The 14,770-nt window shown below is 37.6% G+C and overlaps 2 protein-coding genes across 7 annotated transcripts in view; one reads left to right on the forward strand and one right to left on the reverse strand.

Annotated features, from left to right (window-relative positions):
- kcnc3a (potassium voltage-gated channel, Shaw-related subfamily, member 3a) overlaps window positions 1–3,838 on the forward strand; it is a 97,026-nt gene extending 93,188 nt beyond the window's left edge. For all 5 annotated transcript variants that reach the window (XM_027178839.2, XM_047800872.1, XM_047800873.1 and 2 more), the window contains one exon: window positions 1–3,838. This exon is cut by the window's left edge and continues 1,653 nt beyond it. The gene's annotated coding sequence lies outside the window, so the exon portion shown is untranslated.
- A 4,077-nt stretch (window positions 3,839–7,915) lies between these two features.
- Window positions 7,916–13,887, reverse strand: LOC113663495 (apoptosis regulator BAX). 2 transcript variants are annotated; one of them, XM_027178810.2, is made up of 7 exons: window positions 13,760–13,887; window positions 13,479–13,523; window positions 13,103–13,133; window positions 10,798–10,965; window positions 9,788–9,923; window positions 9,594–9,698; window positions 7,916–9,343 (listed from the first exon to the last, which is right to left on the reverse strand). In XM_027178810.2, exons 1-7 carry the CDS (start codon window positions 13,779–13,781, stop codon window positions 9,203–9,205), a joined length of 648 nt encoding a protein of 215 aa, XP_027034611.1. In that variant the 5' UTR covers window positions 13,782–13,887; the 3' UTR covers window positions 7,916–9,202. The 2 variants fall into 2 exon arrangements, with proteins under 2 accessions (XP_027034611.1, XP_027034612.1); XM_027178811.2 differs by lacking the exon at window positions 13,760–13,887 and adding an exon at window positions 13,639–13,753.
- Window positions 13,888–14,770: the final 883 nt, after the last annotated feature.

Below are 14,770 nucleotides of genomic sequence, written 5' to 3' on the forward strand. Positions count from 1 at the left end.
ACAAACAACAAGAGAAACCTTTTATTATTGTTTTGTTTGTTTTTTTTCCCTCTTGCTTCTATTCTTCCTAATCTTAACTCTCGCATCATGGGAATTCACATCTTCGACCGTTCGCTGGAAAAAAATAATAAATCAAAAAATTCACAAAAAGTCGGCAACAATACGTGAAAATACTTCAGATAAACGTTCATAAAGCAGGATTCGGGACCGAAATGAAGGTTTTCGTAAAAAAAGCGCGTGTAAGTCGAGACCCGCGTTAAGAGCCGTACTGTGCGAAAGTCCAAGGAACCGAGAGCTTTAGTTAACGCTTTGTGATTTGTGAGTTTTTAAAAAAAAATAAAAATAAAAATGGTCATTAGTAAGTTGTGAGATTTGAACTTAGACGTCTCCGCGTCGGATAATAAACAAAATCGTCTCGGAACATACGGTACGTTACATTTACACGTAATAATTGAAATTCACAATCAAAATTTCAATACAATTTTTAACCTTTGTATTCAATATTAAAATTATAAATAAAAATCGATTTCAAAATCCGAATTTTCATTCAAAATTCAGAGTAAAATTACATGAAATAAAATGACCAAGAAATGAAATGAAATTTAATTAGAATCATGAAATAAGCTGCACAGGACAGAGGGGAAATAAATCGATAAAACATTGAAGGAAAATAAAAACAGAATATTCATATGAAGAATTTCAAGAATTTTAGGATAATTTCTTTAAAAATTTGAATTGTTTCATATGAACCATTTTGATTAAAAAACAAAAAAAAAAACAAAAAAAAAAACACAAGACATCTGTTAAGAGTCAGAACTGATCTGAGCGCAATGATAACAGCAGGAGAGTCAGTTATCTGACCGGGAGACGGAGAGACGTGTTCAGGATCTCGAATCGTTTATTTTCATCGTTTTTAAAAAGAAATTTTTTTTTTTCTGTTTATTTTTATGCTACAAGTGCAAACACAAATCATCCAGCTGTGGCAGGGACTATCTGTTTGATTGGGATATAACATATGATAACATTTAAACACAACTAGAGTAAAAAAAAATAGATAAGATACAGGATACACACACACACATCAATGTTTATGGAGTCTATGTTTAGGCTGTAGGGGTCACGGTGGCTTAGTGGTTAGCACGTTCGCCTCACACCTCCAGGGTTGGGGGTTCGATTCCCACCTCCACCTTGTGTGTGTGGAGTTTGCATGTTCTCCCCGTGCCTCGGGGGTTTCCTCCGGGTACTCCGGTTTCCTCCCCCGCCCCAAAGACATGCATGGTAGGTTGATTGGCATCTCTGGAAAATTGTCCATAGTGTGTGAGTGAATGAGAGTGTGTGTGTGCCCTGTGATGGGTTGGCACTCCGTCCAGGGTGTATCCTGCCTCGATGCCCAATGACGCCTGAGATAGGCACAGGCTCCCCGTGACCCGAGAAGTTCAGATAAGCGGTAGGAAATGAATGAATGAATGTTTAGGCTGTAGCAGATGCTAGGTAAAGGTTCGCTGATCACGTAACAGCTATTTATTTATTTATTTATATTATTATTGTTTATTTTTATTTATTTTATTTATTTTATTTATTTAAACCGCACAGTCATCAGATGGCTCCGTATTACGCAACGGGCTCAAATGTTCAAAAGAAACTGAATGTTATTCATTCTGACAGTAAATTCACAAATATATAACTAAGAGAGAACGTTAGCGCTTTCCCAGTCTATTAGAGTAATGAGGCATGCTGGGTAATTGCAAGCTTTCTGTTTAACCACCACGGGAAATAACCAGACAGACGGACAGACAGCTCGTATTAGTTCGACCGAATTTTCTGTTTAATATTGAAGACGTTTTATAGAATTTTAAAGAATGATCATTTTCACAAAGCAGCTTTAGAGAAATATAAACATTCAGCATAGAATTTAAAAAGGATCCTCTTATTTTTTCTGTGACTAGAAAGTGGAACATGATTGACAGGAAGGTCGATCAAAATATCCTTAATTGGTTGCTGAAAAAAAAAAAAGTCTCTTGGCCCCGCCCACAATTAGTCTCTGACTGGGTGCCTTTTTGACGTTTCTGTCATTTCTAAAAGTATTTCTATGATGATGATTATTATTATTATTATTATTATTATTATTATTATTATTATTATTATTATTATTATTATCTCTTTTGAATCCTGGTAAAAATAACAAAAACAAATGAAAAATCTTTCCTAAGCCTGGCGGGAATTTCAGGATAAAAATTACAGAAACCGTTTAGACTCGATTTAGGTGAAAGATGAACGGCAGAAGAAAAGGAGAGAAACGACAAGCTGGTGGAGTTTTATTCCAAAGCGAATCTTCTCAGGTGACTTTCGACTTTCCCACAGTATCGTGTACGTAAACGGAAGGGAAGATTTTCGAGTTTATTCCATTTATTTGCGGTCGTAGCCTCGTCAGTGAAGCGGCGTTTTATCTCGTGTTACTTTTCCATCTAAACGATTCGAATCATCCGGAAACAGGAAGCTAGTAATAATGATGGTAGCAACTGCTGATGTGTACGAGCAATAGAGTGAATCCTTTTGTTTCTACTGTCACTCCTTTTTTTTTCTTTTCTTTCACTTAAGTGCTTTAAATGGCAAAATGCGGCCACAGAGTTAAATAGAGTTATGTATAGAATTATGTAGGTATGTAGAGAAGTGCTGCTATTATTTATTTGTTTGTTTGTTTGTTTATTTATTTATTTATTGGTCCATTCATCCTGTGATTGGTGTAAAACCTTAATGTTGAAATCTCCCTGAAGGATTTCAGATGCTGCTTCTCTGACTTGTTCCGATTTAAAGTTTTGTTGTTGTTTTTTTGTTTGTTTGTTTTTTTTACCGAACAGGAAGTTCTGATGTTTATGAACGTTGATGAAGATGAGAGCGGTGAGGGCACGGACAGGATTAACACGTTCGCCTCGTCACGGACTCGTCACAGAGTCACTACGAGTTGGGTTCTTGTGTAAATCCCCGAGTCAGGATGCAGAACGAGTCGGCTAGCTTAGCTACTGTACGCAGGGTCGGCGTCATACCACAGGAAGTGGATGAGCAACAGGACAAGGAGCTGAGGACCAGAACGCAGGTCAAGCTACTAAAAAGGGCTATGTATATAAAAAAAACACATATACAACCATATAAAAACCACCACAGGCCGTAGCTGCATCTTTTGGTCAGCAGGCTGAAACGTATGGTGCCATTTAGCTGTTTATCTATTTTCACATCTTCTGGTTCTGCCTCTGCAAAGTGATCTGTGAGGCAGGAAGTCAGCCAGTGCTCCTTACCAAAGGTCCACAGGAAGTCAGCCAGCGCTCCTTACCGAAGGTCCACAGGAAGTCAGCCAGCGTTCCTTACCGAAGGTCCACAGGAAGTCAGCCAGCGCTCCTTACTGTAGGTCCACAGGAAGTCAGCCAGCGCTCCTTACTGTAGGTCCACAGGAAGTCAGCCAGCGCTGCTTACTGTAGGTCCACAGGAAGTCAGCCAGCGCTCCTTACTGTAGGTCCACAGGAAGTCAGCCAGCGCTCCTTACTGTAGGTCCACAGGAAGTCAGGAAGCAGTGTAGTGTAGTGTAGAAAAATTAGTTTCTGTTCACGCCGCTCTGTTAAAGCAATAATTTGGATTCTTAAGTTTTGACTGCATTGTGTTTAAGAATTCATCGTGTACTCCTGGGGTTTAGTGACAAAGACGAGAGAGAGAGAGAGAGAGAGAGAGAGAGAGAGAGAGAGAGAGAGAGAGAGAGAGAGAGGGACAAAAACGAGTATCTTTATGTGTCTGGGATTTTCAGTGTGAAACTGAGTGAAACACACACACACACACACACACACACACTTAATCCATACACTCAGCTCACCATCTGCATTCATTCCCTCGGAACGTAAATACGTAACATATCAGAGAGGACTAGAGCAAAAAATAAATAAATAAATAAATAATCATTCGTTCTTTCTTTCCTGTATGCATTTCTCTTCATCCTTCTCTCCTCCCTTCCTCGTACTTCTCTCCTCCCCTCCTCATCCTTCTCTCCTCCCCTCCTCATCCTTCTCTCCTCCACTCCTCATCCTTCTCTCCTCCACTCCTCGTCCTTCTCTCCTCCAATCTTCATACTTCTGTCCTCCACTCCTCATCCTTCTCTCCTCCACTCTTTGTCTTACTCTCCTCCACTCCTCGTCCTTCTCTCCTCCACTCCTCGTCCTTCTCTCCTCCACTCCTCATCCTTCTCTCCTCCACTCCTCGTCCTTCTCTACTCAACTCCTCGTCCTTCTCTCCTCCACTCTTTGTCCTTCTCCCCTTCTCTCCTCCTCCTTCTCTACTTTTGAGACAGAAGCTCTTTGGAATCTCTTGTTCTTGTGTTTTTCTTTCATATTGTTTGATTTATTCTGCATGCACGAGATTTAAAAGAAAACAAACAAAACCAAATGACTAACTAAAAAAAAGTCTCATTTGCGAAAGGCCAGAACGAGGTAACCGTCTTTTTCTCCAGATTCTCGGTTGCTCTCTCACTCAGAATTGGCTGCAAAAAGGGATTAAAATGACATACAGACATCGGTTTAGCTTTTTTACTCATTACTCAATACTGTTATGTGGGGATTTTTATCTGCTTTAGACGATTTTTTAATTCATTTTGTTGATTTTGTTGTTTTGCACATTTCCTGAATTCAAAGCCAAAAATTTTCAAATGTAAATGAAAACTCGATCCGTGTAGATCAGAACTATTCCTGCTGAAGGTATCGCTGTGAATTTTGGTTTTCATCCGTTCTAAGCCTTTCATGCCCAGAATAAGTAAGAAAGAATGAGAGAGAGAGAGAGAGAGAGAGAGAGAGAGAGAGAGAGAGAGAGAGAGAGAGAGAGAGAGAGAGAGAGAGAGAGAGAGAGATGGTTATTTAACAGTTTATGCTATTAAGACCGATGCTGGACACAGTTTTAATGTCATAATATGTATTAAAAAAAAGAAAAAGAAAAAAAAATGGGAAAAAAATGAAAAACACACACCAGAACTGTATAAATTATATTTCAATGGAATGTTTATTATTTACCTTTTATATTTTTGAAACATGTAAAGAAAAAGAAAATTAATAAACTGTAATAATTTAACAACGTTTGAAGAAAAAAAAAACCTGAGACTTAAAAACGTTATCCTGTTGAAGGTACGAATGTTTGAAGGTGAATGCTTACCTACCTGATTAAAAAAAAGAGTCTTCATTACAAATAGGGAAGAAAAAAAAACATGAAACGGTACAAAAATAAATCAAAGGAAAAAAGTACATTTAAAAAGAAAAGCTTATGAAAATCAATAAAAATTACAAAAAGCTCTTGTGAAAATTTTCAAATATGTGTCTTGTTTTTTTTTTTTATTACTTTGTTTAATAAAAGTGGAACTGCGTTTAATTGTGTTGCCTGCATAAGATGGCAGGGGGAAAAGTGTAAGAAGTTTGATAGAGAAATGTTTCCAGACTTTTTTTCGCAGTCCTGATGCTGGAGAACACAAAGGCTTTTTTTAATGTATCTTTTATTTTTTTATTTTTTTATTTAATCTAAGAATAGAGTTCAAGAGCCGCGGGTCAAGTCGAGAGTTTTGCTTGACAAAATGTTCCAGTAAACTAAACTCAAAATTTTCTGGTCGCTCAGAGAGAACCTTTATATATAGATTTATATATATTTACATTTATGGCATTTAGCAGACACTCTTATCCAGAGTGACTTACAACTGAGCATTAAGGGCCTTGCTGGGATTCAATATAAATATATATATATATATATATATATATATATATATATATATATATATATATATATATATATATATATATATATATATATATACGTATATATATAGTATACACACACACAGAAAGACTCGATGACACTCTCGATGATGTCGGCATTTTTTCACACCTGCCTAAAACTTTTGCACAGTACTGTATAAATATATAAATATAAATAAAAACTAAAAACATTTTTATTTAGTAAAGAATATATTTTTCCTATATTTCTATATTTCTATATTCTATATTCATATATTTCCCAGTAATCCAGATTTTCTCTATCACAACAACAACAACAACAACAACAACAACAACCAGACAATACGAGGTTAAAGGTTGCCATAGTAACAGTGTCCACTCACTTTTCTCAACATGTGGACATCTGGACACGCCCACATCTGGTCACCAACGGTCGCTCACGTCGGCATTAGTTCCTGCTTTCGCTTACTTTATAGCAGGTGTAATCAGTCATTCCTTCAAAACATAAGAGAACACCGAAGCCGCCGACTTATTCAGCTTAAAGACGTCGACGCTGAAGTCTCCTTCTATAAATATTAAACAAACATAATAATATTTACTACGTCAACGACTAAACACCTTTTTTTTTATTTCATATCTTCAGTGCACCTATCGTAACCGTCCCTGTTACTATGGTAACCATGTAAGCGGTTTGCCCTATAAGTCGGAGGCACCGTTAGAGAAAATTTACGGACCAATCAGATCTCAGCGTTCGAAAGAGTTATCCCAGTTTAGAAGGAGAGAGAGAGAGAGAGAGAGAGAGAGAGAGAGAGAGAGAGAGAGAGAGAGAGAGAGAGAGAGAGAGAGAGAGAGAGAGAGAGAGAGAGATTCATAAACGAGTATCTTTATGTGTCGGGGATTTTCAATGAGAAACTGAGTGAAACACACACACACACACACACACACACACACACACACACACACACACACACACACACACACACACACACACACACACTTAATCCAAACACTCAGCTCACCATCTGCTTCTAATACATAACATTGAGAAATTGGTGTCTAATTTGTTCTCTCAGTTCTTTTTTTCTGCTTCTGACACACAAAAAAAGTTTATAAAAACATCTCAGGAATCTGAAGTAAAGATCTGACAACAAAACAGCACCAGCACTAGATTTCTGGGTGTGAAGGAATTACATTTCATGAATTTAACTGAATATTTTGCTTTTCACTAAGAAACATTTGAGTTCATTCGAGTCTCAAGTGAATTATTTGCTTTAATTATTTCTTTCTTAATTCTTTTTTTTTTAAGGATATATCAACAAGCCCAGTGAGAGCAATAGATATGTGACAGATATAAATATTCATATATATACATATATATATATAAATATTATCTATTTTCGTTGTTACTACTGCGGTGGTCATTGCGTTGTTAAGTGGTTCGACTACCGATCGGACGCACATAAGGTCAAATCCAACGCTGGACCCCCGAGCAAGGAAAGTGGAAGCTCAGTGGAGAAGATGGTGGTTAACTGTTTGGAAGCTCATGAGATCAAACCTCAGGCTTGAACAAGGCTCTTACCCTTCGACTGATCACTTCTATCGGTCTAGTGATTAGACATTATATTACGTACACGGACGGAGGACGAAGACAAAATTTCCTCCCTGGAGTATTTATTTAGGCCAAATTTATTTTCCAATGAATTCATTTTAAAACCCACAAGAATCCGGGAGAAAATCTCGTAGGAACCCTGAGCTACAACACGACCAGCAGGATTCCAAAATCCAACTACTTATCCATAAATGAATAAGTAGGCTATTCATACATACATACATACATACATACATCCATCTTCTACCGCTTCATGCTTTTTATATCATCTTAGATGGCAAGTTAACATGAACGTGACTTAACAAGGTAAAAAATGTCAATCGGGATGTTGTTTTTAACTATTCTAAAATCCTCTAAGACGAATTAACACTAAATAAAACCGCTTTAGTACCTTTTAGGTATTTTTTATAAAAAAATAATTTCATAATTTTTTTTCTCTTTAGTTTTCAGCATTAGAGGAAATTATTATTTATTTTTTTAATATAATTTTATAATATTTGTTTTTAGTATATCCACACTGATTAACAACAAAGAGTCCATTCTGAAAATCTGAAAATTATAACCAATAAACCTTTATTTTGAACATATTCAAAACTCCATGCAGACGTATATATTGCAAAATAATGACTGTATTATAATAAAAAAAAATGTAATCAAAAAATGATAATTTTTTTGGAGTTGTTGAGTATTTCTCAAGTGAAGTGAGATGTCAGTGTTCATCCGCAAAAGAAACCTGATGTTCACAAGAAACAAAACATTTCTGGTAATAAACGGAGGTTACGGTTCCTGATTGTAAACGTACGGTGGAAAGAAATAAAGCACACTGTACTCAAGAGACTTCTTTACAACATCCTAAGGGACTGAATTGTATCTGTATCTGTGAAGCTGCTCTGTGAAAACTCTGTACACAGCAGTACACACGCACACACACACACAAACACACATACACACACACACACACACACACACGCACACGCACACACACACTCCCAAGAAAACTGAATCAACTCTGCATATTTGTATTACTTTCCAAAAACACTAATAGAAACACTTTTTTTATTGTTAAAAAAATTACTTTGAATGACTTTAATGGATCTTCAAGTGACATCACTGTGCTTCTTCCTGAGGTAGAGGTGTTGACTTGTTAGATGTTTACTACACAGAAGAAAATAATTACACAGCAGCGTAGAATGAAACATGACTGAAGCTTTTCCTACGCTATACGGAAACGATCCGTCGCATCCCTTCTAATGGTCTAATTCGGGCACTGTAACACACCCAGGATGGTAACCAACACTAAAATGTACAAGACATTCAGTACTCAACAAACAGGAATGGGAACATGTCAAGGACCAGGGACATCATGTGGGGACACAGTGGACACAAGACAGAAACGTGACATTATGAGACAATTATTTTTTGCTGACAATGCAGTAATTCTTCAGAAAGAAATAAGTGCAGCCAGAGCCAGATTCTGATAAATGACATAAACCTCCAGCAACTCCCAGCTGTTAAAGTGTGTAAACTCTTATACCTGATACAAAACCGTGAAAATTGATCACAGAACTCGTAATACCTATAATCCTCTAGAAAGGAACATCAGTGCAGCTTCATTGTAATTTGTCTTAAAGTCAGCAGAGGGCACCAAAAACTCCCAACTGCTCCGTAGATGTACACAATACAAAACATTTTCGACCGCAGAATAAAACCTTTTTAAAATGGAATTAATATTTAGTTTCAATATTAAAGTACTAAACTGTAGAACAATCTGGAAGCATGACAATTTTAATAAGATAAAAAAGAGCATCTTGTCACATCTTGTTTGGTCTCTTCCAGCCTCTTTTCAGCTGCTTCTGCTGAGCTTCCAGACGACGGCGCTACCCAACATGATCCCACAGACAAAGCTGATGAGGTAATCGAAGCGGAAGGATGAAGTGGAGATATGCTCGGTGGAGAATTGCGTCAGCGCTGAAATGCTGCTGATCTGTAACGATAATAAAGCAGGGTGGAGCATTGACAGGTGTAAGATGTTCACCAAGACTGTATTCTGATCCAGCACCCAGAAGGTGAAATGGTCGAACTTCCCAACCACTGAATCACTGACTGCCATCAAAGACAAATCATTAAACCAAGAAAAAAACGTTGCTACGCTAGCTAAAAGTTTAAACTCTGTGGCATTCTAAACACGAGATGGACAAAACTTTCACTAAAACGTTCCTCTGCTTTTCTCTTACCCATCCACCCATGTTGCGAATCCATGCCAACAGCTTTGTCCTGAAGAAATCCAAACAGGAATCCAGGATTTCCGAGAAGACTGCGGGCAGGTTTGCCAGAACCATCTACTCAAGAATTAATGAAGAATGTAAGTCATTGAGCACAAACACACAAACACAGCAGAAGATCTAATACACAACAACGTCTTCAGGACCTTCACGGCCAGCTTTCCGACTGCGTAGAACAGCACGATGATTCTTCCCCAGTTGATATGTCCATCATCGAAGACGCCTTCCACCAGTCTGGAAAAAATCTTCTTATCACCTAGACGTGCTAAACCATCGATCTGGCTGTGGGATGATCGAATAACAGGGAGAGAGAGAGAGAGAGAGAGAGAGAGAGAGAGAGAGAGAGAGAGAGAGAGAGAGAGAGAGAGATGGAAATATGTGAAATTAATAGAGTGAGCTGTTGCTATAGAAACAATGACATTTGAACTAGAAATCCAATGGACTTTTAAGGTAACAAATATAATGTGTCGTCATTGTTCAATGTAAAAAAAAAAGAAGATAGAATTGGCAAAAAAGAGGATTATTGTTTTAATGGAAAAAATCAACTTCGGGGTGGGACCAGTAGCAGCTTCCTAAACGTTGTACTACACACTAACACTATACACAATATAATCAAACATCTAGTGTATAAATGTTATCGTCTCAAACGGAGCACCAACACTTTTTTAATTTTTAATTTTTTTTTTTTACAGGAAGTAGAAGCTGTTGATTCGGTTGTTGATCCCAGTAAATTGCAAAACAAATTAAAACTAACAAAGTAACAAGGTGCTGCTACAGAACCTTTTGCAAAATACGTTGAATTTTTTAAACTGTTGAATAATAAAATCACACTGTGTACCCAAGTGTTGTCGGACATTTTGATTTTTTTTTTCCCCTCAACCGATAGCACCGCCCCTTTTCAGCCACGTAAGAAAACCTGCCCGTGTCGGGTGAGTGAAGTGTCCAAACTTCCACGATTTGCTTCATCAGGGTACATGAAGTGCACTACTTCTTCTACTTGGATTTTTTCACCCACTACAGACATTATTCACTATACTACAAATCGGTAGCGCATGAGTACGCGATTTGGGATGCAGCTGATGCCATTTTTACATGAGCTCTAATATCATTTAATAAATTGCACATTCAGTTTATTTACTGATTAAGAGACACTTACTCATTAAAGTTTTTCTCGTTGTTAAGTTGGTCACCGATCACTCTAAGCGACATGGCCAGCTGATCCAACAGGTTCTGGTGCTGAACGTTGTGGAAAGGTTGAACCTCAGGGAGACGTGGGAAACAGACTTTTCCTCCTGTAGTGATGTTCATCTGATCCTGAACCACCCTGAAGAAGGACACAAAGACGGCTTGAGGACGGTTTGCAGGACTCTATTTGGTGGTCATTGCTTGTTAAACTTCATTAGATTTATTAAAGAAAAAATCTGTCAGATTTGGTTCACCATTAGGAAGGACAAAGAACCAGGAAGACATAAACTAAAGAAACTGAGATTAAGTGAAGTGACGTGGCATACGGCTAAGTACGGTGAGCCATACTCAGAATTCGTTCTCTGCATTTGACCCATCCAAAGTGCACACACACACAGCAGTGAACACACACACACACCATGAACACACACCCGGAGCAGTGGGCAGCCATTTATGCTGCGGCGTCCGGGGAGCAGTTGGGGGTGTTCCGTGCCTTGCTCAAGGGCACCTCAGTCGTGGCCGGCCTCTCTAACCATTAGGCCACGACTTGCCCAAGATTACTAAAACTAACTCCAAGCATCTAGTATAGGATTGAGATTACATCACACGAGTAAGTACAGTCACTCCAGTCACTACAGTCACTATAGTCTTAGAGAGGAAAACACGGTTCTTTGAGGGTTCATTAGATGATCACTAAGGAGATTGCTCAAACACAAAAGTCAGAAGATCGCGAGTCCGAATCCTGATGATGCCACAGACATCAAGCGTCAAGTGAGTAAAAGTGACCTTCTCTGGGTGGGAGGAGCTTATTCTCCCCCCCCCCTGTAAATCACAGCAATACTAACCCATCAAATGGGAATTGGCAGGTAAAGGAATTGATGGAGAAGAAAAAAAAGATAACTGAAGCAGTTACAAAGACACTTCATCATGGTGAGTTTATAAAAACAAACATTTTTGGAAAGTTTTCAAGTACCAAGAAAATGTCTTTCGCCATTCAGGTTTTGCTCCGATGATTCATAACAAAAAGATTCATATAAAAGAATCACATTGTGACTGACGGATTTCAGGAAGTCAAGGAGACGTTTTAATTTCGTAATACTGTACAGAATTTGGAAGATTTTGCTATATATGTTTGCCTCTTATACTGAAAATTAAAAGCCATGACAGAAATGATGAAGTTTGTGATATTTGTGTTTATTTGGTGGCCTAGTGGTTAAGGTGTTGGACTACCAACTGGAAGGTTGTGAGTTCAAATCCCAGGTCCTCCAAGCTACCACTGCTGAGCCCTTAACCCTTTATTGCTCAGTTGTATAAAATGAGATAAAAATGTAAGTCAGTGTGGATAAGGGCATCTGCTAAATGCTGTAGACGTAAGAACTGTGATCAATTCATAACGCGTGGACAGAACCACAGGAGTACAATTTTCAGAAGTAGGAATACAGAAACTAAATCTACATAGAGAGAAAAAAAACAGAACGAAAGCAAAGAGATACAGTGACACTCATCACCTGCCACAGACGTCAAACGTCAAGTGAGTAAAATGAGTCAGTCTGATGAGGTTTCGCTCCTAAGTTTGACTTGTACCAGGAGACTCACTACCAAGAACCGCAAACGATCTGCTTCAAAACAAATAATCTGTATAAAAAGGTACTGCGATTTATATGCGTCATACGAAGGGTAGCCGATAAAAGAAGGACGATTTGTTCTGTGGTGGCTTTAAACCTAACACACTGGTTATGTTCGGTCATCGTCTAGATGTTTTCAGCTGTTTGTCTTGTATATACGTTTTGGAACGTGCTTTTATCAACAACAAGAAAACCAGCTTCACTGATAAATCATCTGATTAAGCATTTCAATTTGAAATCGCACCATTTTTTTTTCCAGCTCAACTGTTTTTGTCATAATTTTGTCATATTCATTCATCAAGCTCCTAAGATATAACTTCTACACGATCATCGTAAAAACTAACCGAGATTGGACACCAAACTGGTCTGGGATGATTTATTTATCTGATTTTGGATGAGAAATTGACTTGGTAAAAATAAATATATCATTTAGATTTTCCGCGATGTTACAGTATGTTACAGAAGTTTACTTTCACTTTCGATTTGTCGGCTTAAAACGGAAAGGTGTCTTTTCCTTCATCACGTTCTGTAATGCAAATAAACAGACCCATAGAGTACAAAGGCCTTCGTTAAAACGTCCTGGATTTAGATCTATTCTAGTAAATGAGAAGCGATTTCAAATGTCATGGAAAATATTGGAAATAAACTCACCGGATTAAAAGAGCTTCTCCAATCTGGTCATCTGGAAGTGAAGGAAAAGATGACAAGGTCAAGGTCGTGTAGACAATCTAAAGAAAACTAAACTAAACTAAAACTAAAACTAAAGAAAGCATAAGTAAACTAAAACTAAACCTAAACTAAAACAAAAGAAAACTAAACTAAGCAACAAAACAAAAGAAAACAAATCAAAAACAAGACCCAAACTAAACTAAGCAAAAAAACAAAACAAAACAAAAAACACAACATAAAACAGAACATAAAACATAACATAACAAAACAAAACAAAACAAATCAAAACAAAAAACACAACATAAATCAGAACATAAAACAGTACATAACAAAACAAAACAAAACAGTGGCTTATTACCTGGTGTTCCGTCGTTAGACATACTTAAAATTGTTCTGATTTTTACTAAAATAAAACAGAGTAGTTATTTCTCACACAGATCACGTCCTGCGTGTAACAGCAGCGTTTCTTAATCATTCAAACATAGATCAGGAAGTCGTGTGTTTTCTTTTTCGTTTACCGGAAGTCTGAGATGTTAGATGTGAATCTGAGATGTGTCATAACTAAAACGTGTTCCTCACGATTTCACCCGAAACTCTAAAGTACACTGTAATAAAATCCCAGCATTTTTCTCTACTCACACTGACAGTCAATCAGCTTCATATTTCTGTTGATTTAAAACGTCCACAACAGAATGACATTATTACACTCGGTTACAGTATTAAAGTAACTATTGGTTTACTTTTATATGTTATTTGCTTTGTTGAGAATCGGTTTCTGTTCCCATATCAAAATAGAAAATGAAAACGCTTCCGGGAATTTGAATTGTTTTTTTATAGGGGGTTTTAGGTGCAGTTACACAACATGACCAGCAGATGTCACTTTATTTAAACCCACCAGTTTGCGTGTTAGTTTCAGAGCAGGAACTGAGAAAATCTTTGAATTTAGCCTATTAAAATATCCAGATTATTTATTAGATTAATTCCTTGTAAGGGAAAACTCAGGGACTGTCTCATGTACGCCTTTCAAGAAAGAAAAGCGTCTGTAATCTGTAGATATTTTTGGCTCATTGTTCTCCTGGTGTGGAACTGGTCTGTCTTGATCGGGGCTGTAGACAAAACACCCAATGAAATGTAACAATTCTAATAAAGAACGACTGGCTGTTTTTGTTTCTGCTCAACAGGACACTTCCTGTAGTTCCAGTACTGTTCTGGGTTCATCTGTGGCTTATTAACTTTTTTTTGACGTCTCATAAAATAATGTTTTTCGTGAGCAAAGGAAAGTTAACAGAAAAAGTATATTATAGGGTTTTTATTCTTTTGTCTCTCAGTGAAACAACTTAAGTGACATATTAAAATATGGTATTTGTGTAAGGAGAAGAACACCATTAAAAGTTAAAACCCTCTAATAGAAATACTGGCCATCATCTATTATGTAAACACAGCTGACTAGATGGAACGGGAGCGTCTCATTTGTTTTCTTCCAGCCTCTCTTCTCTCCATCTCTCCAGCTCTCTCTCTCTCTCATTCTCTCTCTCTCTCTCTCTCTCTGTCGCTCAGCTGCTTCTCTTGACTTTCCAGATAATGTCACCACCCATGAGAATCCCACAGATAAAGGTTGTGAGGAGTGCAGCAGGCAGAGGGATGGTACAA

The sequence above is a fragment of the Tachysurus fulvidraco genome, chromosome 15, assembly GCF_022655615.1.
Source record: "Tachysurus fulvidraco isolate hzauxx_2018 chromosome 15, HZAU_PFXX_2.0, whole genome shotgun sequence".
NCBI classification, from domain to species: domain Eukaryota; kingdom Metazoa; phylum Chordata; class Actinopteri; order Siluriformes; family Bagridae; genus Tachysurus; species Tachysurus fulvidraco.

Coding starts and splice junctions, on each gene's coding strand:
- LOC113663495 (XM_027178810.2), bottom strand. CDS start 13,781: ATGAAGCTGATTGACTGTCAGT. Junction 13,524..13,759: donor GAAGCTGATTGACTGTCAGT/GTGAGTAGAGAA, acceptor GTTTTATTTTAG/TAAAAATCAGAACAATTTTA. Junction 9,924..10,797: donor AACGAGAAAAACTTTAATGA/GTAAGTGTCTCT, acceptor ATCATCCCACAG/CCAGATCGATGGTTTAGCAC.